The sequence below is a fragment of the Capra hircus genome, chromosome 16 (assembly GCF_001704415.2).
Source record: "Capra hircus breed San Clemente chromosome 16, ASM170441v1, whole genome shotgun sequence".
Taxonomy (NCBI): Eukaryota; Metazoa; Chordata; class Mammalia; order Artiodactyla; family Bovidae; genus Capra; species Capra hircus.
The window spans coordinates 17,794,402-17,822,250 of NC_030823.1; the positions used below are offsets into that span (position 1 = coordinate 17,794,402).

Here is a 27,849-nt window from a genome sequence, read left to right on the forward strand (position 1 = left end):
GCCAAGAGAATGCACTGGTCATAGCAACACCCTCTTCCAACAACCCAAGAGACAACTCTAGACATGGACTTACCGGGTGGCCAATAACGAAATCAGATTATAATTATATTATTTGCTCTTTGTAGCCAAAGATGGAGAAGCTCAACACAGCAAAAAAAAAAAAAAAAAAAGACCAGGAGCTGACTGTGGCTCAGATCATGAACTCCTTATTGCAAAATTCAGACTCAAATTGAAGAAAGTAGAGAAAACCGCTAGACCATTCAGGTATGACTTAAATAAAATCCCTTACAATTATACAGTGTATTTGACAGAGTCAAGGGATTAGATCTGATAGAGTGCCTGAAGAACTATGGATGGAGGTTCCTAACACTGTACTGGAGGTGGTGATCAAAACCATCCCCAAGAAGAAGAAGAGCAAAAAGGTAAAATGGTTGTCTGAGGAGGCCTTACAAATAGCTGAGAAAAGAAGAGAAGCAAAAGGCAAAGGAGAAAAGGAAAGATTTATCCATCTGAACGCAGAGTTCCAAAAAATAGCAAGGAGAGACAAGAAAGCCTTCCTCAGTGATCAGTGCAAAGAAATAGAGGAAAACAATAGAATGGGAAAGACCAGAGATCTCTTTAGGAAAATCAGAGATACCAAGGGGACATTTCATGCAAAGATGAGCACAATACAGGACAGAAATGGTATGGACGTAACAGAAGAAGAAGATATTAAGAAGAGGTGGCAAGAATACACAGAACTGTACAAACAAGATTTTAATGACCCAGATAACCAAAATAGTGTGATCAGTCACCTAGAGCCAGATATCCTAGAGTATGAAGTCAAGGAGGCCTTAGGAAGCATCACTATGAACAAAGCTAGAAGAGGCAATGGAATTCCAGCTGAGCTATTTCAAATCCTAAAAGATGATGCTGTGAAAGTGCTATACTCAATGTGCCAACAAATTTGGAAAACTCAGCAGTGGCCAAAGGATTATAAAACATCAGTTTTCATTCCAATTCAAAGAAAAGCAATGCCAAAAGAATGACCAAACTACCATACAACTGCACTCATCTCACACACCAGCAAGTTCAGTTCATTTCAGTTCTGTCGCTCAGTCATGTCCGACTCTTTGCAACCCGATGGAATGCAACACAGCAGGCTTCCCTGTCCATCACCCACTCCCAAGAGTTTACTCAAATGCACGTCCATCGAGTCAGTAATACCATCCAACCATCTCATCCTCTGCCGTCCACTTCTCCTCCTGCCTTCAATCATTCCCAGCATTAGGCTCTTTTCAAATGAGTCAGTTCCTCACATCAGGTAACCAAAGTATTTGAGTTTCAGCTTCAGCATCAGTCCTTCCAGGGAATATTCAGCACTGATTTCCTATAGGTTGGACTGGTTGTATCTCCTTGAAGTTCAAGGGACTCTCAAGAGTCTTCTCCAAAATCACAGTTCAAAAGCATCAATTCTTCAGTGCTTTTATAGCTTTCTTTATAGTACAACTCTCACATCCATACATGACTACTGGAAAAACCATAGCTTTGACTAGACAAACCTTTGTTTGCAAAATAATGTCTCTGCATTTTAATATGCTGTCTAGGTTGGTCATAACTTTTCTTCCAAGAAGCAAATGTCTTTTAATTTCATGGCTACAGTTACCATCTGCAATGACTTTGGAGCCCAGAAAAATAAAGTCAGTCACTGTTTCCACTGTTTCACCATCATTTGCCATTAAGTGATGGGACTGGATGCCATTATCTTAGTTTTCTGAATCTTGAGTTTTAAGCCAAATTTTCACTCTCCTCTTTCACTTTCATCAACAGGCTATTTAGTTCTTCTTTGCTTTCTGCCATAAGGGTGGTGTCATCTGCATATTTGAGGTTATTGATATTTCTCCCGGCAATCTTGATTCCAGCTTGGACTTTATCCAGCCAGCATTTCTCATGATGTACTCTGCATATAAGTTAAATAAGCAGGGTGACAATATACAGTCTTGATGTACTCTTTTCCCTATTTGGAACCAGTCAGGTGTTCCATATTCAGTCCTAACTGTTGCTTCTTGACCTGCACACAGATTTCTCAAGAGGCAGGTCAGGTGGTCTGGTATTCCTATCTCTTTAAGAATTTTCCAGTTTATTGTGATCCACACAGTCAAAGGCTTTGGTGTAGTCAGTAAAGCAGAAGTAGATGTTTTTCTGGAAATCTCTTGCCTTTTCAACGATCCAACAGTTGCTGGCAATTTGATGTCTGGTTCCTCTGCCTTTTCTAAATCCAGTTTGAAGATGTGGAAGTTCATAGTTCACGTACTGTTGAATCCTGTCTTGGAGAATTTTGAGCATTACTTTACTAGCATGTGAAATGAAGTGAAGTGAAAGTCACTCAGTTGTGTCCGACTCTTTGCGACCCCATGAACTATACAGTCCATGGAAGTCTCCATGCCAGAATACTAGAGTGGGTAGCCTTTCCCTTCTCCAGGGATCTTCCAAACCCTGGGATCAAAGTCAGTTCTCCCGCAATGCAGGCAGATTCTTTACCAGCTGAGCCACAAGGGAAGCGCAAGCATACTGGAGTGGGTAGCCTATCCCTTCTCCAGTGGATCTTCCCGACCCAGGAATTGAACTGGGGTTACCTGCACTGCAGGTGGATTCTTTACCAACTGAGCTATGAGGGAAGCCCCAGTGAGATGAGCGCAATTGTGCAGTAGTTTGAGCATTCTTTGGCATTGCCTTTCTTTGGGATTGGAATGAAAACTGAACTTTTCCTGTCCTGTGGCCTTTGCTGAGTTTTCCAAATTTGCTGGCATATTGAGTGCAGCACTTTCACAGCATCATCTTTTAGGATTTGAAATAGCTCCACTGGAATTCCGTCACCTCCACTAGCTTTGTTCATAGTGATGCTTCCTAAGGCCCACTTGACTTCATATTCCAGGATGTCTGGCTCTAGGTGAGTGATCATACCATTGTGATTATCTGGGTTGTGAAGATCTTTTTTGTGTAGTTCTTCTGTGTATTCTTGCCCCCTCTTCTTAATATCTTCTGCTTCTGTTAGGTCCATGTCATTTCTGTCCTTTACTGAGACCATCTCTGCATGAAATGTTCCCTTGGTATCTCTAATTTTCTTGAAGAGATCTCTAGTCTTTCCCATTCTATTATTTTCCTCTATTTCTACGCACTGATCACTGAGGAAGGTTTTCTTATCTCTCCTTGCTCTTCTTTGGAACTCTGCATTCAAATGGATATATCTTTCCTTTTCTCCTTTGCCTTTTGCTTCTCTTCTTTTCACAGCTATTTGTAAGACTTCTTCAGACAACCATTTTGCCTTTTTGCATTTCTTTTTCTTGGGGATGGTTTTGATCCCTGCCTCTTGTACAATATCATGAACCTCCGTCCATAGTCCTTCAGGTACTCTGTCTATCAGATCTAACCCCTTGAATCTATTTCTTACTTCTACTGTATAATGGTAAGGGATTTGATTTAGGTCATACCTGAATGGTCTAGTGGTTTTCCCTACTTTGTTCAATTTAAGTCTGAATTTGGCAATAAGAAGGTCATGATCTGAGCCATAGTCAGCTCCTGGTCTTGTTTGTGCTTACTGTATAGAGCTTCTCCATCTCTGGCTGCAAAGAATATAATCAATGTGATTTCGGTGTTGACCATCTGGTGATGTCCATGTGTAGAGTCTTCTCTTGTGTTGTTGGAAGAGGGTGTTTGCTATGACCAGTGCATTCTCTTAGCAAAACTCTATTAGCCTTTGCCCTGCTTCATTCTTTACCCTCCAAGTCCAAATTTGCCTGTTACTCCAGGTATTTCTTGACTTCCTACTTTTGCATTCCAGTCCCCTATAATGAAAATGACATTTTTTTAGGGGTGGGGTGGGGTGGTGTTAGTTCTAGAAGGTCTTGCAAGTCTTCATGGAGCCATTCAACTTCAGCTTCTTCAACATTACTGGTCGGGGAATAGACTTGGATTACCATGATACTGAATTGCCTGCCTTGGAAACAAACAGAGACCATTCTGCCATTTTTGAGATTGCAACAAAGTACTGCATTTTGGACTCTTTTGTTGACTATGATGTCTACTCCATTTCTTCTAATGGATTCTTGCCCACAGTTGTAGATATTATGGTCATCTGAGTTAAATTCACCCATTCCAGTCCATTTTAGTTTGCTGATACCTAAAATGTTGACGTTCACTCTTGCCATCTCCTGTTTGACCACTTCCAATTTGCCTTGATTCATGGACCTAACATTCCAGGTTCCTATGCAATATTGCTCTTTACAGCATCAGACTTTACTTCAATCACAAGTCACATCCCCAGTGGGTGTTGTTTTTGCTTTGGCTCACACACTAGCAAAGCAATGTTCAAAATTCTCCAACCTAGCCTTCAACAGTATGTGAACCGAGAATTTCAGATGTTCAAGCTGGGTTTAGAAAAGGCAGAGGAACCAGAGATCAAATTACCAATATACATTGGATCATAGAAAAAGCAAGAGAATTCCAGAAGAACATCTACTTTTGCTTCATTGACTATGGCCAAAGCTTTTATTGTGTGGATCACAATAAACTGTGGAAAATTCTTAAAGAGACAGGAATACCAGACCACCTTACCTGTCTCCTGAGAAATCGGTATGCTGGTCAAGAAGCAACAGTTAGAACTGGACATGGATCAACAGACTGGCTCCAATTTGGGAAAGGAGTACCTCAAGGCTCTATATTGTCACCTTGTTTATTTAACTTAAATGCAGAATATATCATGCGAAATGCGGTGCTGGATGAATCACAAGCTGGAATCAAGATTGCCGAGAAAAATATCAATAACCTCAGATACACAGATGACACCACCCTTATGGCAGAAAGCGAAGAGGAACTAAAGAGCCCCTTTATGAGAGTGAAAGAGGAGAGTGAAAAAACTGACTTAAAACTCAACATTCAAAAAACTAATAATGGCATCCAGTCCCATCACTTTTGACAAATAGATGGGGGAAACAATGGAAACACTGACAGACTGTATTTTCTTGGGCTCCGAAATTACTGCAGTTGGTGATTGTAGTCATGAAATTAAAAGACACTTGCTCCTTGGAAGAAAAGCTATGAGAAACCTGGACAACATATTAAAAAGCAGAGATATGACCAACAAAGGTAAATATAGTCAAACATATGGTTTTTCCAGTAGTCATGTATGGATATGAGAATTGGGCCATAAAGAAAGCTGAGTGCCAAAGAACTGATGCTTTTGAACTGTGGTTTTGGAGAAGACTCTTGACAGTCTCTTGAACAGCAAGGACATCAATTCAGTCAACCTAAAAGAAATCTTCCCTTGTAGCTAAGTTGGTAAAGAACCTCCTTGCAATGCAGAAGACCTGGGTTTGATCCCTGGGTCACGAAGATCCTCTGGATATTCAGTACTCCAGTATTCCTGCCTGGAGAATCCCATGGACAGAGGAGCCTTGCCGGCTACAGTCCATGGTGTCGCAAGAGTCAGACATGACTTAGCGTCTAAACCACCACCACCAAAAGAAATCAGTACTGAATATTCATTGGAAGGACTGATGCTGAAGCTGAAACTCCAATACTGTGGCCGCCTGATTCGAAGAATTGACTCATTGGAAAAGTCCCTGATGCTGGGAAAGATTAAAGGCAGGAGGAGAAGGGGATGACAGAGGATGAGATGGTTGGATGGCATCACTGACTCGATGGACATGAGTTTGAGCAAGCTCTGGGAGTTGGTGATGATCAGTGAAGACTGCCATGCTACAGTCCACGGGGTCACACGGGGTCACACAGGGTCCGAAATGACTGAGCAACTGAACTCAACTGATAATATTATCCACTAAGGATGATTTTTATCAGTGCTTTTTGTGTGATATGAGACATACTCATAATGTTACATAAATAAAGTAGGATGTAAGATTTGTTTGTATTAGGATCTCAAATATACTATATATCCACATATACTCACACATTTATCTCCACAGGAAAAAAAGACTGGATGACAGATGAAAATGTAATCCATTTATATCATTTACAAAAAGATATGTAAGGAAAAATGCATTCTGATCCATGTCTACAGATATTAAATTTTAGTAACACTCATATGCTGTAGTAACTGAAAAATATTGACAATCCTTTCTGTGACATGCAATATCCCTAAAGCAACCTACAAGATTCTTCATAAGGCAGTTTTTTATGTCTCATCTATGCCATCCCCTTCCTCATCCACTCTGTCCCAGACACAGTGGTCTTCCTTGGTTTCCACAATCACACCACAATTTCCTGCTTCTCACGTCCTTCACTAATGTCATTCCCTCTGGAGACCTCTTTGCTGTCATCTCTGGGTTAGTGCCTAAATGTTAACCCAAATGCCATCTGTTGAAAAAGTCTTCTCTGATTGTCCATTATAGTAGGGTCCCTACTATGTCAACTTAGTGACATATACATTTGCTTTAGTGTTTTTTAAGGCTGTCAACTTTACATTTTTATGTGATTATTTGATTAATTTCTACCTCTTGTAAATCACAAGCCCCTTCAGTGAAAGATCATGCTCCTTAATTCATCACTATCATTTTGGTCTTGCTCCATTAAAACTAGATATATGTTTATTGCATGGACAAATTAATGAACCAATATCTATATTTTATGATTTCAGATAGCCACTCCTTGAATTCTGATATCTCCCCAAAGGTATGTTTTTGTTGTTTAGTCACTAAGTTGTGTCTGACTCTTTTGTGACACCACCAGGCTCCTCCATCCATGGGATTTCCTAGGCAAGAATATTGGAGTGGGTTGCCATTTCCTTCTCCAGGGAATCTTCCTGACCCAGGAATCGAACACGCATCTCCTGCATTTTACCACTGAGCCACCAAGTAACCCCTCCCCAAAGGCATATGGCCATATAAAAAATAAGATATATATATATACAACCCTATTTACAAATAATCCAAATTCTCAGAAAACTATACAAGGGGTCCATTCTTACACCCCCACAGGAGAAGCTTAGGAGTTAGAACTCCTCTGCTGCAGGACTGTGTCTCAAGGCTAGGAAGAACGCAAGCCCTGGAGAACTAGATTTTTTTCCTATTTCTCAATGTAGTCCACTCTTCCCTTTCCCTGTAATATTGCTTCATAGCTGACACACGCATTAAAAGCCTCCTTATTCAAAATCCAGATAATTAGGTTTAATGGTTATGCTTTCAGTCAAGATATATCTACAGGCTGATTCTAATATTGCTATTTATTCAGCAAATACTGAACTCTCACGATGACAAAGCATACAAAACTCAACACCTGACAGGTGCATTAATGGTATACAACTATCAATTCATATTATTATATATCTGCTTCATGGTTGACATCCCCATGTGAACTGCATCATGTTGCTTCCTAAAACCTCCAAGTCTGCCCTAGTATGAGTTTGAAAATGGTTCAAATTTTTCAAAATGCTTTAAATACTTCCCCTTTTGTAAAGGACAATTTTATTATTATTTTTTAAATGATATAAAGCCTTCTAAAGCCAAAGGTAAATTATTTGGGAGTGCCCTGCCGATGATACTCCTCGTCTAACAGTCTCCTTTCATGAGGAGGAAGAATGGAAAGATTCCTACGCAAAAATGATCTGCAGAATCTGAAACCTGAACCGAAGCCAGGGGAACACAGAAACCCGGCGCCCTCTCCTGCCTCTGTGGGCGGCACTCCCTGACTCCATGTGCAGCCCTGGGTTAGAATTTGCATTTCATCATTACATCGTCTCTGCAACAGACACAACGGCATAGAGCTTGTACTTGTTCATTATGTCAAGAAAATAGCCAATTAGATATGAGACACAAATTCAATAAGCAGCCGTGTGAGTGCTGAGAACAGATGAGTTCCGAAGTAAGTTTGATAAATTAATGCTTAACTCCATTCTCGTGGAAAAATGTGTCCTAATTATACATTTCTATAGTTTTATTGGCCATGACATGATATACAATCAGAGGTGTCAATATATTCAGTGGGTATATGTTCTATCACCTAATGTTTGAAATGATATAAATCTAATCAGGGCTCATTCATATTTTCACAAACAATGCAGCAATGATTTTTTAATTCCAAGTAAAACATTTTCATTTCCTGTGTGTTTATAGTTACGTGTTTATACTCCTAGAAATGTATGCAAAACTATATTAATTGTAATTTTTGTCTTTTTGCAGAGAAGAAATTTGCTTCCCAAAGAAATAGGAAGAAAGAAATTTTCTCTATAGTCTCACTCTTCTTCATATTAATACTTGTTTTGAACATGCTTTTCCCCACAGTCATCATTCCTACTGTTTCTTGTGTTGATTTTAAACGCTTGATGTGGTCAGGCAGAATTCCATAACATGACACATTTAATGTCTTCTCCATCTCTAAAAGAAATTGTATGGTCAATAATTAATTGTATAATGTGAAAAGAACCTTTAGTATGTCTGTCCTGATGTGTATTTGTGTATAAAATACTATTGCCTGCTACTTTAGACTTTGAGTTTTAATTTTCATACATTGGGTTTTTATTTAATAAACTGAGATACAGCTGGACTTTCTCTGACCTTTCCTTCTAAAAATATGCAGAATCAGGAAAAGGGAGTCCTGGAAGGAAGCGGACTAGTGACAAGCCATGTTACTCTGCTGATTTGGCTGCAAGGCCGACCTCATGCTTCCTTTTCTCCATCTCTGTCTCTTTCATCCTCGAAATAACAGGCGAGCTCACTGCTGCTGCCCGACCCTCTAACTCATTACGGAGAAATGAATTCAAATTGCTTGAAAAGAAGCTGCCTCTTTTATCTTCCCACTGACTGACAAGCAACTACAAAGTTCTCCAGCGGGATTCCAAGTTACAAGCTGTACTGCATCACTGCAACAATTCCCCCACTGGCGGCTTTTCCCACAGGGCAGCGTGTCAGATACACTGCAAGGCTCGTGAGTGAGCATAGCCCTGAAAGCGCACACTTCTCTCCACCCTGAACAGCAGACATCAGGGACCATAAAACAAAGCTGTCCCTTTCCTGACATCCAGACTCCTTGGAATCTAAGAGGTTCCATGTATAATTATTTTCTTTATCTCCCCAAGAAAACAAATGCTTTTCTACCCTTTCTTCCCCCCTTATAATTTTTCTAAAACACAGTTTATTCTGGGAGGAAAGGCATCCAGAGAACCAGATTGTGTGCAAAGGTCTCTGATTTTCTCTAAGTAACCTTGAAAGATGGATGGCATTTTCGTGATTTTTTTGAGGTTTTTTTTTTTTTTTTTTTTTAAAGAGATTAATAGTGCTTGAATCTACTGACAGTCTGAAGCACTGTTTCTGGTGACCAGCAACCTCTCGAGCAGTAAGCCTATTCTGGGTGCTGGTATTTTAAGGCAGTTAAATATATACATTCATCTAGTTGCAATCCAGCACTACTTATTTCACCTGTGCAGTTTCGGTTTTGCTTTATTTTCTTTTCTTTCTAGGCGGAAATATATGCCAAGGAGCAAACACTTGATACCGGCATTGGAATGAAATACTGATACCACTTAATCAAAGGAGGAAAAGTTGATGCTCAGAGGATGGTGGGGATGGGAGGTGATCATATCTTTACTCCTCTATCTTTTCAGGGCTTCACTGGTGGCTCAGAGGTTAAAGCATCTGCCTGCAATGTGGGAGACCCGGGTTCAATCCCTGGGTTGGGAAGATCCCCTGGAGAAGGAAATGGCAACCCATTCCAGTATTCTTGTTTGGTGAATCCCATGGATGGAGGAGCCTTGTGGGCTACAGTCCACGGGGTCGCAAAGAGTCAGTCACGACTGAGCGACTTCACTTCACTTTTATCTTTTCTACCTAGAAAAGTCCTCTTCCATTTTTAAATCACCCCACTTCCCTTCCAGATGTTTCCGCTGAAGACAAAACTACTCAGCGCTGCTCCCTCTCTTCTAACTTCAACAAACCAGAATCTTCAACAAACCTTTCCCTTCACAACTGAGTCGGGCGAGTCTCTTTTGCTTCTCTGACCAATCCTATTTAGTTCCCTTCTTTGTTCTGCAATACCCTCGGGGGTTTTGTTTGTTTGATTACCACTACAATGACTGAAGAGAGAAATGAAGGCAAAACGTGAGAAAGAAAACTTAACATTATACATGCTACCCAGAGAGTTTCCCTGGATAATCACTGAAATGTACACGAAGATGTCTTTCATCCTGCTCTAGGCTTCGACCTTAGAGCTTCTGATTCAGCCTGCAGATCTAGACCTTCTGGGCAGAACCACCTGTGATTATTCCAAATGACTCTGCTTTGCAATCATCTGCTTTCACCAGCTCATTATACAAATTTGTTGCAAAAATAACATTTATTTATTAGAGATTTCAAGGCTGTGTATATAAAAAAGGAAAAGTGAGGAGAGTAAAAAGTCCACAACTACCCAGAGATAACAACTATTATGTGTGTGTGTATATATATATATGATATTTTCCCCAAATTTTGCATTTTGCATTTGACTTTTCAAAAATAGGCTTCAAAATGAATCAAGGGTTTTTCCAGGCCCACCTGTTCATACAAGCAAAGAGAGCATCTGATCAGTGCTAATTTGGTGATTTGCTGTCCCCTGTCCTCCTTTCCTGTCTTTCTTCTCTCCTTCCTTCCTCCTCCCTCCCTGCCTTCTCTGCTCTCTCCCTCCCTCTCTTCCTTCTCCTTCCCTTCTCTCTCCTTTCCATTCCCTCTTCCTTTAAAAAGATTCACTCATGGATGAAGATTAAGGAGAAAAAGTCTCTTAATATCTATTCTTTGTATCCTTCTATGTTCAGGAAGAAGAATTTTCATGTGTCCATAAAATGACTCAATTTTGTCAGGATGCATTTATTGAATTGCTTTTTTTAACTAAAATAATATTTCCCTTTGCTGATGCTTAAGGATCAATTTTTCTTCTTTCTTTTCTCAGTGATCCACATTCTCTTTTTCTCAAATGAACATCTTTATTCTGTGCTACAAGACAAAATAGAGGATTAGAAAAAAGAGGCTTTTAAGAATGAAAACTAAGCTGCAATCCAATTTTTCAGAGCAGGTGAAAGTTAACAGTGCACAAAGGACTTGGCAATTAGCACACCCTGGTGCTCTGCTTAAGAAACTCAGACACAAAACAATCTGTCAGGTTATCCAGCAAGGAAGATCACTTCCCCATTCATTCAAAAGGAAGCAAAATGAAGAATCAAACTATTCGCAGAGGACTCTGCATTATTAACTGTTTAAGAAAAAACCAGGACATGGTATTGCTTACTAAGAAGAGGATCAGTATAAAGAATCTGGTTTAGTAGTAAAGAGCCTGGTATTTGTGGAAATATTTGATGAGACCTCAGATGATTTTCTTTTTCTCTTAATAATAATATTTTCTGTGCTCCTTCTTGACAATTAGATTGTTTCATAATATTTGGAGGGCACGAAGAGAAGGGGGCCGCAGAAAATGTGATGGTTAGATAGCATCACCAAATCAATGGACATGAGTTTAAGCAAATTCCAGGAGATCGTAAAGGACAGGGAAGCTAGTCCATGGGGTCACAAATAGTAGGACATGTCTTAGCAACTGAATAACAACAACAAATATTATTTTGAGTTGAAAATATTTTTGAAAACTTATAAAATAATCACACAATCATCAATTCTCATCACATATTATTTTTACCTACCAGCCAGATAAGAGATTTATAATTTTAAATACAGTTGTGTATAAGCCATATTTTTACTACTATGTTGTCAGATATTTTAGTTTTTATTCCTAAATTTGCATATTTATTTAAAACATTTACGTACTTAATATGTTTCATGAGGAACTTTTATAAACCTATTTCCTATAGTTAATGTGTTACTTAATTCATAATTTGAAGAGGGGAAAATCCTGAGGATGTCATAAACTGATCCAGGGGAGCTAGCTGTTCACCTGTGTAAGGTAAGCAGAAAGCTCCAGAGAGCCTGAGAGCACTTGTTCCAGGTCGGTAAGTGGCACTTTCAGACCCGAGAAAAAGCTAATTTGTGTCATATGCTCCTCATAATTAAATGGATGTTTCAAATCAAGCAGAATCCAGCAGAAAGAAGTGTTCATCATTACTTTTATGGCAGACATTAAGAAAAAGCAGAAAATACGTTCTCATCCATCCCAGCGTGGGTTGGACACGCTGTTAATTTTTGCCATCCACATTTGTTTGTGCCCATGCTGTCGTCCCCTGTGTTTTCACACTCAGGTTATTCCAGCCCATCACTGAAGCAGAGTAAGGCCCAGTGTTTCCAACATCTTTCCCCACTTCGCTCTGTTGTCACACAAACATCTGGTTTCCCTCTTGCCTCGCAGACCTGACAATGACCTGCTTGGGCGCCTGTCTTACCTTCTTTGTTTGTTTGCAAATTCTCTGCAGGCAGAGACCCTTCAGGTCCAATCTTTGGTGCCAGTTTATGCACCTCAGATTTAGTTTAAAGTTGACCATCTAATTAATCAGGGGCTTCCCAGGTGGCCCGGTGGTAGAGTCCATTTGCCACTGCAGGAGGTGCGAGTTCGATCCCTGGGTCAGAAATCCCTGGAAGAGGAAATGGCAACCCACTCCAGGATGCTTGCCTGGGAAATCCCATGCACGGAGGAGCCTGGCGGGCTACAGAGCGTGCGGCTGCAGAGTCAGACACACGGAGCAGAGCACACAGGCAGGAGCTAGCCAATCAGATTATTTCCTGCCTGTTAAACTGTTGGTGCTTTGAGAAAACTACAGCAAATCCAGTATCAAAAAAGCCATGTAGATGCTTACTGAGGTTAGATCATCCGATAGGTATAACTGTTTGTAAGTATGGCTTTCTGAAGACAGGTATCTGAGGTATCTGGGAGGGGACTCTATGTCTTATTCAAAAAAGGAGCTCTTTTAGTGCTTATTAATAGATATAATATATATAATTTTCAATACATAAAGTTATTTATAAAATATCAATGAAAAATTTAACAAAAAGTACAAGATTTATATGAAGAAAACTTTAAGCTCATGTCAGAGACAGAGAAAACAGATAGAAATAAGAATACTCATATTATTGAATAGAGAAGCCCAATATCACAGAGATATTAATTCTACCTAAGCTAAGTTATAAATTCAATCCTATCCTTATATAAATAACATAGGGACTTCTGAGGGAAGCTGCATATTATCAGAAAGAAAAATAAGGGAAATAGGTAAATTCTATAAAATAAAAATACTGAAGGAGCTTAGATCTACCCGGAATTAAAATATTTAGAGCTTTAATTATTAAATTACCATGATAAGGTAAATTAAGGCATAGCTCTGTCCAGAAATATTTATAAGCAAATGTGCAAATTTAAGAGTTTTTAAAGACAGTAACTCAAACTAATGGAAAAGAATTTGGATTAAAATAAACGGTTTGTGATAGCGAAATATTTTCTGGGAAAAAACATTTGATTTGTAGATTACGTATTAGTATAAATTCTGAATTGATTGAATGCAATTGTATTTTTTAAAGCATTAGAATGTTAGGAAAAAACACTGAGGAGAGGAGGGAAAAAATTACTATTCCTGTAGCAGATTTTCTTAATACTTAAGAGCTCATAAAGTTCAGGAGAAGGCAATGGCACCCCACTCCAGTACTCTTGCCTGGAAAATCCCATGGACGGAGGAGCCTGGTAGGCTGCAGTCCATGGGATGGCTAAGAGTCGGACACAACTGAGCGACTTCACTTTCACCTTTCACTTTCATGCACTGGAGAAGGACATGGCAACCCACTCCAGTGTTCTTGCCTAGAGAATCCCAGGGACATGGGAGCCTGGTGGGCTGCCGTCTCTGGGGTCGCACAGAGTCGGACACGACTGAAGCAACTTAGCAGCAGCAGCAGCAGTATAAAGTTCAGTTAAAATATCAGCAAATGATACAAGCAGATACAAGCAGAAAATTCACAGGAAAAGAAGTACAAAACACTTAAATATATGAAAATATGTTGCAACTAACTCCTAGTAAGAGAAATGCATCCTCAAGTTCCTATCAGACATTTTTAATATAATCAATTTGACACATGTTCAGATGACAGGCAATAACACACAGGTACACTCTAATGTTCACATGTGAGCACTAATTGTATGACCTCTATGGACTGAAGCCTGGCAACAGCTGATATAGCTCCCAAAATCATTTCAAGCAATATACCAGACAAAAGGCATACCTGCATCTTTATACATTAAGGCATTCTTTGAAACAGCAAAAGATTGGAAATAACTTAAATGCCCATCAATAGGGGACTGGTTAAACCAATGATAGTATAGGCTAAACAATTGAATGCTGTACAGTTGAATAAACAATGAGGAAAATCTTTGGTTACTCATGTGACAAGGTGTTAAAGGTTGTTATGTTGGGAAAAAGGAACAGTGGTGCTTTTGTACACAGTAGGTACCATTTGGTATCATTTGTGCAAAAGGCTGTATGTATGGAAGGAAGACTGCATATACATTTGAAAATGGGGAAATATATACATATATATATATCAGTCAGTTCAGTTCAGTCACTCAGTCATGTCCGACCCTTTGCGACCCCATGAATCGCAGCACGCCAGGCCTCCCTGTCCATCACCAACTCCCGGAGTTCACTCAGACTCACGTCCATCGAGTCAGTGATGCCATCCAGCCATCTCATCCTCTGTCGTCCCCTGCTCCTCCTGCCCCCAATCCCTCCCAGCATCAGGATCTTTTCCAATGAGTCAACTCTTCGCATGAGGTGGCCAAAGTACTGGAGTTTCAGCTTTAGCATCATTCCTTGCAAAGAAATTCCAGGGCTGACCTCCTTTAGAATGGACTGGTTGGATCTCCTTGCAGTTCAAGGGACTCTCAAGAGTCTTCTCCAACACCACAGTTCAAAAGCATCAGTTCTTCGGCACTCAGCTTTCTTTACAGTCCAACTCTCACATCCATACATGACCACTGGAAAAACCATAGCCTTGACTAGACAGAGCTTTGTTGGCAAAGTAATGTCTCTGCTTTTCAATATGCTGTCTAGATTGGTCATAACTTTCCTTCCAAGGAGTAAGCGTCTTTTAATTTCATGGCTGCAGTCACCATCTGCAGTGATTTTGGAGCCCAACAAAATAAAGTCTGACACTGTTTCCACTGTTTCCCCATCTATTTCCCATGAAGTGATGGGACCAGATGCCATGATCTTCGTTTTCTGAATGTTAAGCTTTAAGCCAACTTTTTCACTCTCCTCTTTCACTTTCATCAAGAGGTTTTTTAGTTCCTCTTCACTTTCTGCCATAAGGGTGGTGTCATCAGCATATCTGAGGTTATTGATATTTCTCCCGGCAATCTTGATTCCAGTTTGTGCTTCTTCCAGCCCAGCGTTTCTCATAATGTACTCTGCATAGAAGTTAAATAAGCAGGGTGACAATATACAGCCTTGACGTACTCCTTTTCCTATTTGGAACCAGTCTGTTGTTCCATGTCCAGTTCTAACTTTTGCTTCCTGACCTGCCTATAGGTTTCTCAAGAGGCAGGTCAGGTGGTCTGGTATTCCCATCTCTTTCAGAATTTTCCACAGTTTATTCTGATCCACACAGTCAAAGGCTTTGGCATAGTCAATAAAGCAGAAGTAGATGTTTTTCTGGAACTCTCTTGCTTTTTGGTTGATCCAGAGGATGTTGGCAATTTGATTTCTGGTTCCTCTCCCTTTTCGAAAACCAGCTTGAACATCTGGAAGTTCACAGTTCACGTATTGCTGAAGCCTGGCTTGGAGAATTTTGAGCATTACTTTACTAGTGTGTGAGATGAGTGCAATTGTGCGGTAGTTTGAGCATTCTTTGGCACTGCCTTTCTTTGGGATTGGAATGAAAACTGACCTTTTTTAGTCCTGTGGCCACTGCTGAGTTTTCCAAATTTGCTCACATATTGAGTGCAGCACTTTCACAGCATCATCTTTCAGGATTTGAAATAGCTCCACTGGAATTCCATCACCTCCACTAGCTTTGTTTGTAGAAATGTTTGTGTATACATACACATAAGCCTTGGGCTTCCAGTGGTAAAGAACCTGCCTGTCAAGGCAGGAGATGTAAGAGACATGGGTTCCTGGGTCAGGAAGATCCCTTGGAGGACAGCATGGCAACCCACTTCATTATCCTTGCTTGGAGAATCCCATGTGCCGAGAAGGCTGGTAGGCTACAGTCCATAGTGTCGCCAAGAGTTGGACATGATTGAAGCAATTTAACATGCATGTTTTGTATATATACATAAAATAATTCTAGAAGGATATAAGAAATGAAGGACATTCATTTACTTTGAGACTATAGAGCTGTTTTAGTACTTTTAACTGCTTATTGTTTTTCCTATCTTTTAAATATTGCTTCATGAGACTATAACAGCTGGCCACAAGTAAATGCCTTTTAAGGTATCACTCTTTGATATTGCTTCCTCATTTGTTGTTAACAAAATCTAACACTGACTTTGTAAGGTTTATAGTTTAGGATCTAAGTTGACATGTACAATGTGGTCCACTGTGAGTGTCGTACAGATACAGCCCAATATTCTATCCTACAGAATAGTATTGACCTGGCTGCAGGCATATTTATTCCGAAGCTAGGCTTCCCACAGCTGAATTTTCCTGTCGTATACATACTAATCACGATTTCTTTAGCAACCATCACAGAAAAGGATGAAATACAGTTGTTCATTATATCAAGGAAATAACCAATTAGCCGTTAGACAATTCAATAAGCTTTGTATAAATCTTATGAACAGATGATATCTTAAATAAGTTTGATGAATTAATGTTTAATCTATTTCTTGTAGAGCCATGCAGACCTCCCTACCCTCAGTGTAAATGTCACCCAGCTGCTGATGGGTGTCCAGACAAGACAATGTTTGAAAGCCTGTTACTTAACACTGGACATCAGCATTCCTGAGACAGTGAACCAATGAAAGGATTTCCTGGGACCCATCCCAAGATGATACTTTGGCTTCCAACCTCACCCCCTTTCAACCCTAGTGTTGAATGCACACTGCAAAACTCCTTAAGTCAAATCTTGTAATTGCCTCCAATTTGTCTGTTTTGCTTTTGGCAATTAACAAACTGAAATGTTATCATGAAGGAGTTCATCTCATTTGTAAGACCAGGTTTTCCCTCCACTAAAATATGCAGGCACTCTGTTCTTTATTACCAGCAGGAGATAAATGGCTGGTTTTCGTTGCTGAAGAATATATAATGGTTAAAAAGTCACTTTTTTCCTCCAGCTCTACATAAATCACAGAACTAGTCAATATTTAATAATGCTTGCCTTGGTCTGGAGTCCCTTGATCACCCCTGTCATGTGTAATAGCTCCCTCTCCGATATCTTTGACATAAAAGCCCAGCTTTACTGCAATACTAACATGTAGAGGGTCATTACGGATCGACATTTACCTTAATCTGTGACTGCCAACCATGAACCGATAAATTCCAGTAGATTCCACTGGGAGAAATCAGTAAACTTCTCAGTGGAAAGAACTGAAGGAAAATTCTGCCGAGAACAGAATACATTTTCTACAAGGGCTGCTCTGCAAATGGGTTCTGACTTTTGAAAGTTCTCTTGCTGCGCAGCTTTGCAACATTTAATACCGTTTTGATGGTTTGAGAGACGGGATGACAACCAAAGATGACATGACTTAGAAGGCAAGCAGAAATTTTCTCTGCAAAAACAATGCAAGATTAAACACAAGGGGGAATATGGCTCTTGCATTATTCACCCAGCTGCCTTGGTGGAAATAGCTGGGCTGTCAGGGGTCCGGCCTAAATGTTGCTTCTTTTTTTCAAATCGATCATCACTCCTTCACCTCATAATCTTACAAGTGCTTCACAGCAGAATACATCAAAGCCCTGATTGCATAAAAGAGGGACACACCAATCTTTGAGGGGATCAACTCAGACACTGAAACGCATTGAACTCACTGTACATTTACTAGTCAACACAGTACACAAATAAGAATGCCTTTCTCTATTTCAGAAAAGGCTGTTTTCCTCTCTCCTCACCTGTTTCCCACTTTGAGGATGTGATTAATTCCTATAGATGATCTAGAATCAGAGAGGTGGGGAGGATAAATGAAGAATTTGGGATGAATATATACACACTGCTATATTTTAAATGGATAACCGACAAGGACCTACTGTATAGCACAGGGAACTCTACTCAATACTCTGCAATAACCTAAATGGGAAAAGAATATGAAAAAGAATAGATATGTATATGTGTACAACTGAGTCACTTTGCTGTACACCTGAAAATAACAAAACATTGTTAATCAACTATATCCCTATATAACATAAAAAATTTAAAAGAAACATCTTAAAGTTTTAAAACATGAGGAATACAATTTTATCATTAATAGTATATGTGAGCATATTGATGTTATTGCCTATTTGCTACTAACGGAAAATGAAATGTTGAAAAACATCTTTAAAAATAGGCTACTTCTGGAAATGATGAAAGTAAACACTTAAAAAAATAAAACAAATACGTTTTCAGTAAATTATAAGCCTGCTTTTTGCTCTATGATGGGAATTGCTTCAAATAACTATCATACCTAACCAGCCCTAACCTAACTTATTGAACTGGATTGTTTTTGATAATCCTGTCAAAGAACCCTATGCAGTCTAACCCACATCCAGTTCATTTACTGGAACACACAACAGCATCCCTAACTTAGTTCAGAAATGATAAAATGATCACACAAAAAGAGTTTACTGAAAATAGACAGCAAAATGAAAACCCAATTCTTGCAGAAACAATGTTTTATAATTTCACCATTTATTAAGCAAGGGGGAAAGAATATAGAATCTACCCTAGGCCAGTCTTTCTTAAAGTTGAGTGACCATCAGAACCACTTGAAGTGTTCATTTAAACACAGAACACTGATTCCCACTTCCCCAGAGTTGAATAGATCAGGTGTGGTCTTGAGAGCTTACTCTTCCTATAAATGATCAGATTTAGCTTTTGTTTGCTGCTATGAGAACCACAAAATGAGCGAGGCCAAACCAGCTTGTCAATATAGGTGGATTGTAGGAAAAATAAAGAAATTTAAATCTGTGGCCAAAAGAAAAAATTTCAAAAGAAAATAAATCATTTTCGAATGCTATGGAAGTTTAAAGATGACAAACAGGTTACCTTGGTCAGCATAGAATGTGCCAGTAAAAAGGACTGAGTATATCAAGCGTCCATTAGGGTGAAAAGGCGGTTCCCACCTCACGTGGGCTTTTAGGGATCCTTCTGTTTTGACAAATACATTTACTGTTCCTTCAGGAGGAGCTTCCAGAGTTCGATTTTCCACCTGTGAGTATAAAAAGATTTATTTTTGTTTGCAAATAAAATAAGTGCATGCTTCACTTTGAGCATATTTCTTCAAAGAATCTCTTTTGGCTGTGAAGTAAACTGTTTTGACAGTCGCATCTTGTATGAATACCTCATTTTGTCAGCAGGATCAAAGCATACCTCATGTTTTCTTCCTCCTGCTGTTAAAGCTTAGAATTTGAGCTCCTGACCAAGGCAGTTTGTGATTTCCAGAATATGTGGATCAGCTCACACTGTGATCATGCCTATGGCTGTGCATATCCACAGACTATTTCTAGGGTGGCTTAAAAACAATTTTTTTTGTGATTGCAAAAGAGAAGAAATGCATAAGGTCTGTTTTCATAAGCTCCTGACTGGAGTAATAGACTGCTGGGCTTTGTCAAAGGCCACACCAAGCATCTTCACAGACACACACACACCCTCACTTCTCTGAGCTGTGTTACTACCAGGTGTGTGCAAATGGCACCATGCCAGACATCAAGAGATAAATGTACCTGAGTGAATCTATCCCTAAAGTATAATCACAGAAGCTGAAATTTCATTAATATAATGGTAATGAATGTACATGAGAAGAACAAAAAGTGAATTATTTGAAGAGAAGGATTCAAACATAATCCTTTACTGCACAGGGGCCAGAAAGATTTTAATAGCAAAATAAGAAAACTAACTAAGAGAACAGAGGAAGATGAAATGGGAAAGAAACTAGAAAGGGGTTTAGGGTATTTTACCATCATTTAATAATTGGCTTAAATTTGTTAATGAATCACCATGAGCTCATAAGCATCCCTCATGAACATCTGGCCTTTTCAGACATATTGAAAATGTTGATACTTTTGACCTTATTCTTAAAATACAGGCTCATGCCTCACAAGAAGGTGATCAAACATGAAATCCTTAGGCAGGCAAATATTCTCAATTATGTAGCCTTCATTTGTTAGGGTGAATATACTTTCCCAATTATGAAAATAAATGTGGAAAAGACAGAGTGTTAATTTTTAATAAGTATGAGGTCATGACATGTTTTATTTTCATCTGAGAAAGGCTATGGGGTTCTTTAGATCTATAACTCCTACTCATTTTTTCAGTCTAATAGCTATGTATGAACAATGATAAAGAAACTTGACTGGAAAAATATCAACTCATCATTTTAATATTTCATAACAAAGCAATTGGTTTCATAATGTCTATGTATATAGTTCAAATTACTGCATAGAAAGTGATTTTAAAGTGTTCCAGATAAAACTCAAACAGTTGAAGAATTAAGTACAAATCCAGATAATTACGTTATTATTCTCAAATATCTAGTTAATTCAAAATAAAAATATAGTTTTAAAATCTCCTTATGTATATGGATAAATATTTCAGTACTTCCCTCTATATTAAATTTGGCAGTGGGACTCTCCTGCTCTGACTTTTTTTTTAATTTACACTTTGTTTATCAACCTTGCCTTAAAAAATGTTAAGAAAGGGCATTCTGAAGGTTAAGTTGGTTTTCACCTGAAAACTTCCCCTGACACAGAAAAAAAAAAAAAATTGAGAACTGTGCAAGGAAAACATTGTAACAAAAATTTTATCCTTAATAAAACTCTTACAATGTTTCAGAAATCTGTATATGTATCACATGTGTGTTGGGTGTGTTTACCTGTGTAATGTGCCATCACCAAGAAACTAAGGCAGCTTTATAACCATATTACACAGCTGTGACCTATAGTTTCACACTTCATCCTTAAGAAGGTCCTTGGAGAACTGAATCCAATGAGTGTTCCAAGGCAAATACAGCCATGAAATTCCCCATCTTAGACTCTACCAGTGTTACCCAACAGTGGACAAGAGAAAAAAAAAACAGCAAAGTGATCTTCCTATGGATAAATTCATTGTATTTTATTATAGAAACACAAAATGTTCTGAGTTTCTTTCTAATTGCAATTCAGTGATATAACTGAAAAAAAGAAAAGCATTTAAAAAGTTCTTCCCTGTTGTATTTTCTGTTAATTTTTTGTTATTTTACATATTTATGAAACCTCAGTTACTGGATTTAATTTGACAATGCATATTAGCATCTTAAAATTTTAATCAAAGTCATTCACTGGAATTTCTTTAAAAGCCAAGTACATTGTATAAATGAACAAGAACTGAACAAACTACACAGAAATATTTTTTTTTCCCCAGATGGTACAGAATAATTTCTTCTAAATAACAAATAGCAGGGAATAAACTTGTTTAGGCACAAAATATATAGAGCTGGCTCAGTGGTAAAGAATCCACCTGCAACGCAGAAGACACAGAAGACATGGGTTCCATCACTGCATTGGGAAGATCACCATGTATATTTTCATGGCAACCCACTCCAGGATTCCTGCCTGGGAAATCCCATGGATGGAGGAGCCTGATGGGCTATAGGGTCACAAAGAGTTGAACACGGCTGAAGTGACTGAGCATGTAATACTACATTAAGACGGTAATGATATGTAATTTATGAATTTTATTTTTAAAATATTCTATTTTATCAAATTCATCATATTTTTAAACTGTATTTTGTTTATTACAATGAGCAACCTTGAAAATTTTGAGGGTGAACCAGACTACATTTAACACTATTAAGCATATTTGTCATAGGAAACACTGAATGGTATCTCCCTATGTGCATGAAAAACAATGATATTAAATATGTAAAAGATGTAAAACAGTCCTCTGTTTCTAAAAACCAAGAGTTATTACTAAGAAATGTTGTTAGGTGAACAAACATTTGACTCTTCAGAAAACTTAATGTTTGATTTCTGCCAATAAAAGATTTAAAAATAAAAATCATAACTTTTTTGTTTCAATGAAACATTTGTTACAACATTGGCCTTTAGATAAAGAATACCTTTAAGTGATAAGTATACAATATGTATATATGATAACATATGTATATATGTATAATTAATGATTATAGGAATTTGCAAACCCCCTCCAGTACACTTACCTGGAAAACTCTATGGACAGAGAAACCCAGCGGGCTACAGTCCATGGGCTTGCAAAGAGTTGGACATAATTGAGCACAAACATGATATATATGATATTCAACAAAATTTAGCCATATTATTTGTGTATATGTATCTATATATATATGTGTGTTTGCATATAAAGACTTGGCTACCTGATGCGAAGAACTGATTCACTGGAAAAGACCCTGATGCTGCATAAGATTGAAGGCAGGAGGAGAAGAGGATGACAGAGGATGAGATGGTTGGATGGCATCACTGACTTGATGGACATGAGTTTGAGCAAGCTCTGGGAGTTGGTGATGGACAGGGAAGCCTGGTGTGCTACAGTCCATGGGGCCACAAAGAGTTGGACACAACTGAGCAACTGACCTGAACGGAATATGTGTGTGTGTGTATATATATATAATTTAATGATAGGAAAGTCTGGCTTTTACGATTGATTCCTAGATTTCTTAAATCATAACACATTGAAAAAAACCATTGACAAGAATTGACTCAGTAATATCTTTTATGATTGTGATAGATATCCAGGGCTATCTAAAGTACTCAAATATGGGATCTCTTATGGGCATAATATATATTATAATTGGTAAAAAAAAATTAGAAATCAATTGAACATCATGGGTTTTAACTTCTTGGCAGCACCGAGTTGACTTGTTATAAATAAAGACATTGCTATTCCATCTCAGTGACTAGAGATGGATCATTGACTTGGGAAAAGTGTTTGCATACTGAGCACAGGATAAAGAAGAGGACCAAGGGGAGAAAATAACTCTGTGCTTTAAGCTGAGACTGAGTCTACAATGCGTGAGGCTTCGGAGAGCAGGGTTTTACAATCCAATTCCGTTTCCCCCTTTCTATCGGGGTTTTATGCCTTTGATTCCTTCAGGTCAACATCACCTACTATCTGCACAAGACAGACTGATAACCGTGTCCCCCTTGTTTACAGTGACCAGAACACCAGGAGACAGACTGGGACCCAATTTACTAGCTGGGACCGCAACTTGTAGTTTATTTTTTTGAAAAAGCCTCACTTTTAAGCTCATGGGAAATGTTCTTTTGTTTCTTTTTCTTTTTTTGAATGGAGAAGAAAGGCTGGCCTATTGCCATTCCTGCTTTTAAGAGTAAGTAACCATCAGAAGGGTCTAGGCTATGAAATACTTAATGGCAATAAAGACTATAGCTCAGCTCCACTGATAGATGATGTTAGCAGCTTGGAAAGCCACCAATCTCTGAAGCAAAATGGGAGGTGTGCTCAAAACTAAGGAAGCAAAAATTTAAATGGTAGAGCTGTTTTTCAAGGGTAATATTTATACAATACACTCTTCAGTGGAGACAGAGTATATTAAAATGATAGGCCATTAGCAAATATAGCCAAAAAATATTAAAAATGAATATTTCCCTTAAAAGAAGCTAAGTCTAATTGATCAAGAAATATGCACAAGAGTAAAATGTGATGTTTTGAGACTGAAGAATGTCAAGCTGGTCTATGAGAATTACATACAATTAATTGGGTTTTGGAAATTATACCAATAATAAAAAGCACAATTTTATCAATCTTTTAACTACTATTGAAATATAGATAGATAAAGATTTCTGAAATGTGGATATCAAAAGCTGACATTAATGACATTTTAAATACTGTTCTTATGAATATATCACAGTAATGAAATTAAAATGTATTATTCTAATAGATGAGGCAAACTCAATCTTTTAATTGATTAACATACTTGTTGGGGAGCAGTGTTGCCATACTGTGACAGTTAGGGCCTTTCAATTATTTTCACTTTTTAATCAGACACTTACTTATTACTAGGAAGAAAAGCATCCTCTTTAAATATGTCACTATATTAGGCAAGCCTGCCTGGTCAACCTACCTTTTGAAATTTCAATAAAATGTAGATTTTGTCCTTCACTAGACCTATGTGCAATCTTAAAATTTATGTTGAATATAAAATCCTACTAACTCTTAAATGAAATTTTATAAAAAGAACATCTCCCCTCCTACTTGAAAGGCTAGCTGTGGAGAGTCGCCTATTCATTGTCATCTGACATTTAGTGCATACCCGGGATGTAAATTGCCACACTCACCAGTGGGCCCAGAGCGCAACCTCTGGCCGTGCAGGCTTGGACCCTGAAGGAATGCAAGCTCCAAGGAGCGAATCCAGAAGCATGACAACTGAGTTCTGAGGAGTTGTGAATTAATATACCATCGAGATACAGCCCATAACTTGTGATAACACCTGGGAAGGCAATAATAATTGTCCTTTAGTATGATTGTTAGACAACAGCAAAGAAGTTCTTAAAATAAACATGCACTTCTTGATGCAATTTCTAATTGCATGGAATCACAGTCTCTCCCTTAGCCTAAACTCTATCTACTTCCAAAGGATAAAACAGGCTTTAAACTCTTGAATCTCAAATTGTTAAGCTAATTAGTATAGAGGTACAAATAAAAACTGAGTCCCAGTATAGGAAGCTTTCTATTGCATCATGTTAACTGCTGTCATTGGTGTTCCATATCAGAAATGAATAAAGTAAGTACATTTACAATTTGCATTGTTTTCTAAAATGATATCCTGATAGATGTGCTTTAGAAGTCCAATGACCCTGTTTGGTAAAGCATTATGTGTGACTCAGGATGTACCAGGCACTGTTCCAAGTGCATCCTCTTTTTTAATTCTCTCTTCACAGTACTACTATAATAAGTGCAGTATTATCATCACTATTTCATAGATGAGCCAAGTCAGGTACAGATAACTTAGGTAACTTGCTCAAGGTCACAGAGCTGGCAAATATGAGAATCAGGATTTGAATCTGGCTCCAGAGCCCATGCTCTCAATTACAACACTGAATCACCTAAATGTAAAGCCCCTGCAACTTTCACAGATCCATTCACGAGACACTCACGTACAGGGTAGATTTGCGATATTTAATGATCAACTCAAATTTGTTTTAGAAGTTATGTGTACTTTCATGAAATCAACTAACAGAGATTTGAGAGACTGCAGGGCTAATGAATATAATCATTTGATTTCTTCCATTCCAATGTGCATCGGGTGGGATGGTGCACCTTCTTTAAAAGGAGGTTAGGGATCTCTGCTTACTGGAAATATCCCCACTCATTAAACATCATATGTTAAGAAACAGAACTTTGCTTACATACTAAATTAGAATGTCTTTCAAAGGTAAATTAATTTCACAGTGGCCTCCTGAGCGTGCCCTTGAAGAATTATCTTAACCATTCCTCTATCAGTCTTCCTTGAAGACAGATGTTAGGTTCTTCTCCACTAGCAGACAGCACATCTCCATCGTAGTGCTTAGCCACTTCTCACATTATTAGTATTATTATTCCTTATGTAATTGCCTGACATCTCCAATGGGCCATAGGCTCCCCAAGGTAATCTTGACTTCCTCACCTGTATGTTTTTAGAGCTTAGCACTGTGCCTAAAACATGGTTTATGCTAAGCTGCTTCACTCGTGTCTGACTCTTTGCAACTCCACGGACTGCAGCCCGCCAAGCTCCTCTGTCCATGGGATTTCCTGGGCAAAAATACTGGAGTGGGTTCCTGTGCCCTGCTCCAGGAGATCTTCCCTACCCAGGGATCAAATCTGTGTCTCCAGCATCTCCTGCATTGCAAGGCAGGTTCTTTACCACTAGCACCATCTGGGAAGTAGGCACTTAGAAAATATTGAGTAAATGAATAAATGAATTTATATGCAGCATAGCAATAATACCAGCATCCAAACAGAATGAAAATTTAACACTATAGGGAGAAAAGGACACCTAGATACCTGAAATATTAAAAAAAAAAAAACCTCGCTAGAAGGTTGATATTATAGGACAGCTCAAAACAGCATTTTGAGAAGAAATGAGTTTTGCAATAGAAGACTAGAAAAATCAAATGTCATCAAGAGAGTCCTTGAGAGCTGTCTTCCTGGAGAACTGACTCTCAGTCTTATGAACAACAGATCTGGTCTTCTGAATGTCTTAAAAGTAGATCAAGCCCTCATTCATCATTGTATCAGGGACAGCATCACTCAGGCAATCATAACACCAGAAAACATCATAAGCATCCAACTCTCCTGGGTGGGAGTTGCTCATTTCTAGAAACTTCACAATGTCTGGCAGCACCATCATCTGTGAACTTATGAAATGCTGTGCCTGTTGTCACAATATCCCTTACAATGTTGCTTTTGATTAAGAAATCAGTTTATAACAAAAGAAAGGGGAAGTGAATTAATACTATGGAAGTGACCTATCTTATATCTCATTAACCCATAACCTGGGAAACTGCAGAAATGGCCTTTGGAAATGCACATTACAGCCCAAGCTGAAGTCACCCTGTGGATCCGGAATCCCTGTAGGATGCTGTAATTGCTTTGAACTAGGGACCAGTATTTGATGCTGGTTTTTGTATAGTGAGAAAATGTGAGAATCTTTCTTAAGATCATTTCTTAAATCATTTTTTTTAATGCCATGTAAGTATTTTTGAACTTATAAAACACTTTTTTATTTAAAATGTACTGAACACTTACGTTGAGTCAGACAAAAGGTTGTATGCTTTACGTGAATTATTTCTGTTAACTTTTTAGTCAGCACGTTTCCTTCCAATATTATAGTCAATATGCTCTTCAAACTATTTGTGCTTTCTCTACTCACAAAAAGGAATGCTTATATCATGGGGCACCAAGGTACCAGTAAATTAGAAACAAAAATATTATCTGGCAACTTGGGATCTTTGTGCAACCGTAACAACACGCAAAGAAAAAGTTACTATGAGGGAGGAGGAATTAGCTTCCTTCCACATGCTGACATCCTGGACTTTCTCAAGGGCACCCCTTTGTCTGACAGATCCGATCATGTGACTATTGGAAGTCTAAAGCAATTTAAGCCACAACCACTAAGGACATAGAGCTTTTAATAATAAACATTTGGTTGCCTCTCTGAGTCAAAAATCCCAAGCAGATAGGCGAGGGGCTGAAAGCAAATGGAAGAAATTGTAAATATCAACCATGGCCTTAACTAGTTATAGAAACAAGCATTGAAGAGGTTATTTTTTATTTCTTGCTTATTATATAGAGATTTATATATAATAACTAATTTTCCCTCCTCCTCTTCTCTGTTGATTTATATAAAGAAAGTTGGTTTACAGTTTAGGTTTTAAGTATCTAGAATATCCAGGTGGGATGTATCTAAACTGAAAGGGGAGTTAATACTACCCAGACCTGACTATAGGGACAGAAGGTAAGAGCATATTCATTTGTTCAACACTTAGTAGCACCATTTGGGGTAGAAGCATGCAGTGATTATCATCAGTAGTGGAAGGTAGAAGAGTAGGCATGGAGACTGAACAGCTTAACTGGTAATTCACCTAAGTCATCTGATGACACCTGACACGTCCACACTTCTAGCGCCTGGTCTGCACACTGAGCCCAAGAGCCAACACACTCCATTTTTAGCTCTCTTGCTGATTGACTTTCTAGAAAGTTTCACCAAGAGGAGGCACTGCTAGGAGGGTAGAAGCAGGAAGAAAGAAAACATCCAGCTTGTTTT

The 27,849-nt window shown here is 38.5% G+C and overlaps 1 protein-coding gene across 1 annotated transcript in view; it reads right to left on the reverse strand.

Annotated features, from left to right (window-relative positions):
- USH2A (usherin) overlaps positions 1–27,849 on the reverse strand; it is a 935,662-nt gene that overhangs the window by 378,228 nt on the left and 529,585 nt on the right. The window contains exons 36-37 of the mRNA XM_005690572.2: positions 24,383–24,534; positions 19,122–19,284 (exon numbers count right to left, since the gene is read on the reverse strand). Of these exons, the coding sequence (XP_005690629.2) occupies positions 19,122–19,284; positions 24,383–24,534 (315 nt within the window). The remainder of the gene's footprint in view (positions 1–19,121; positions 19,285–24,382; positions 24,535–27,849) is intronic.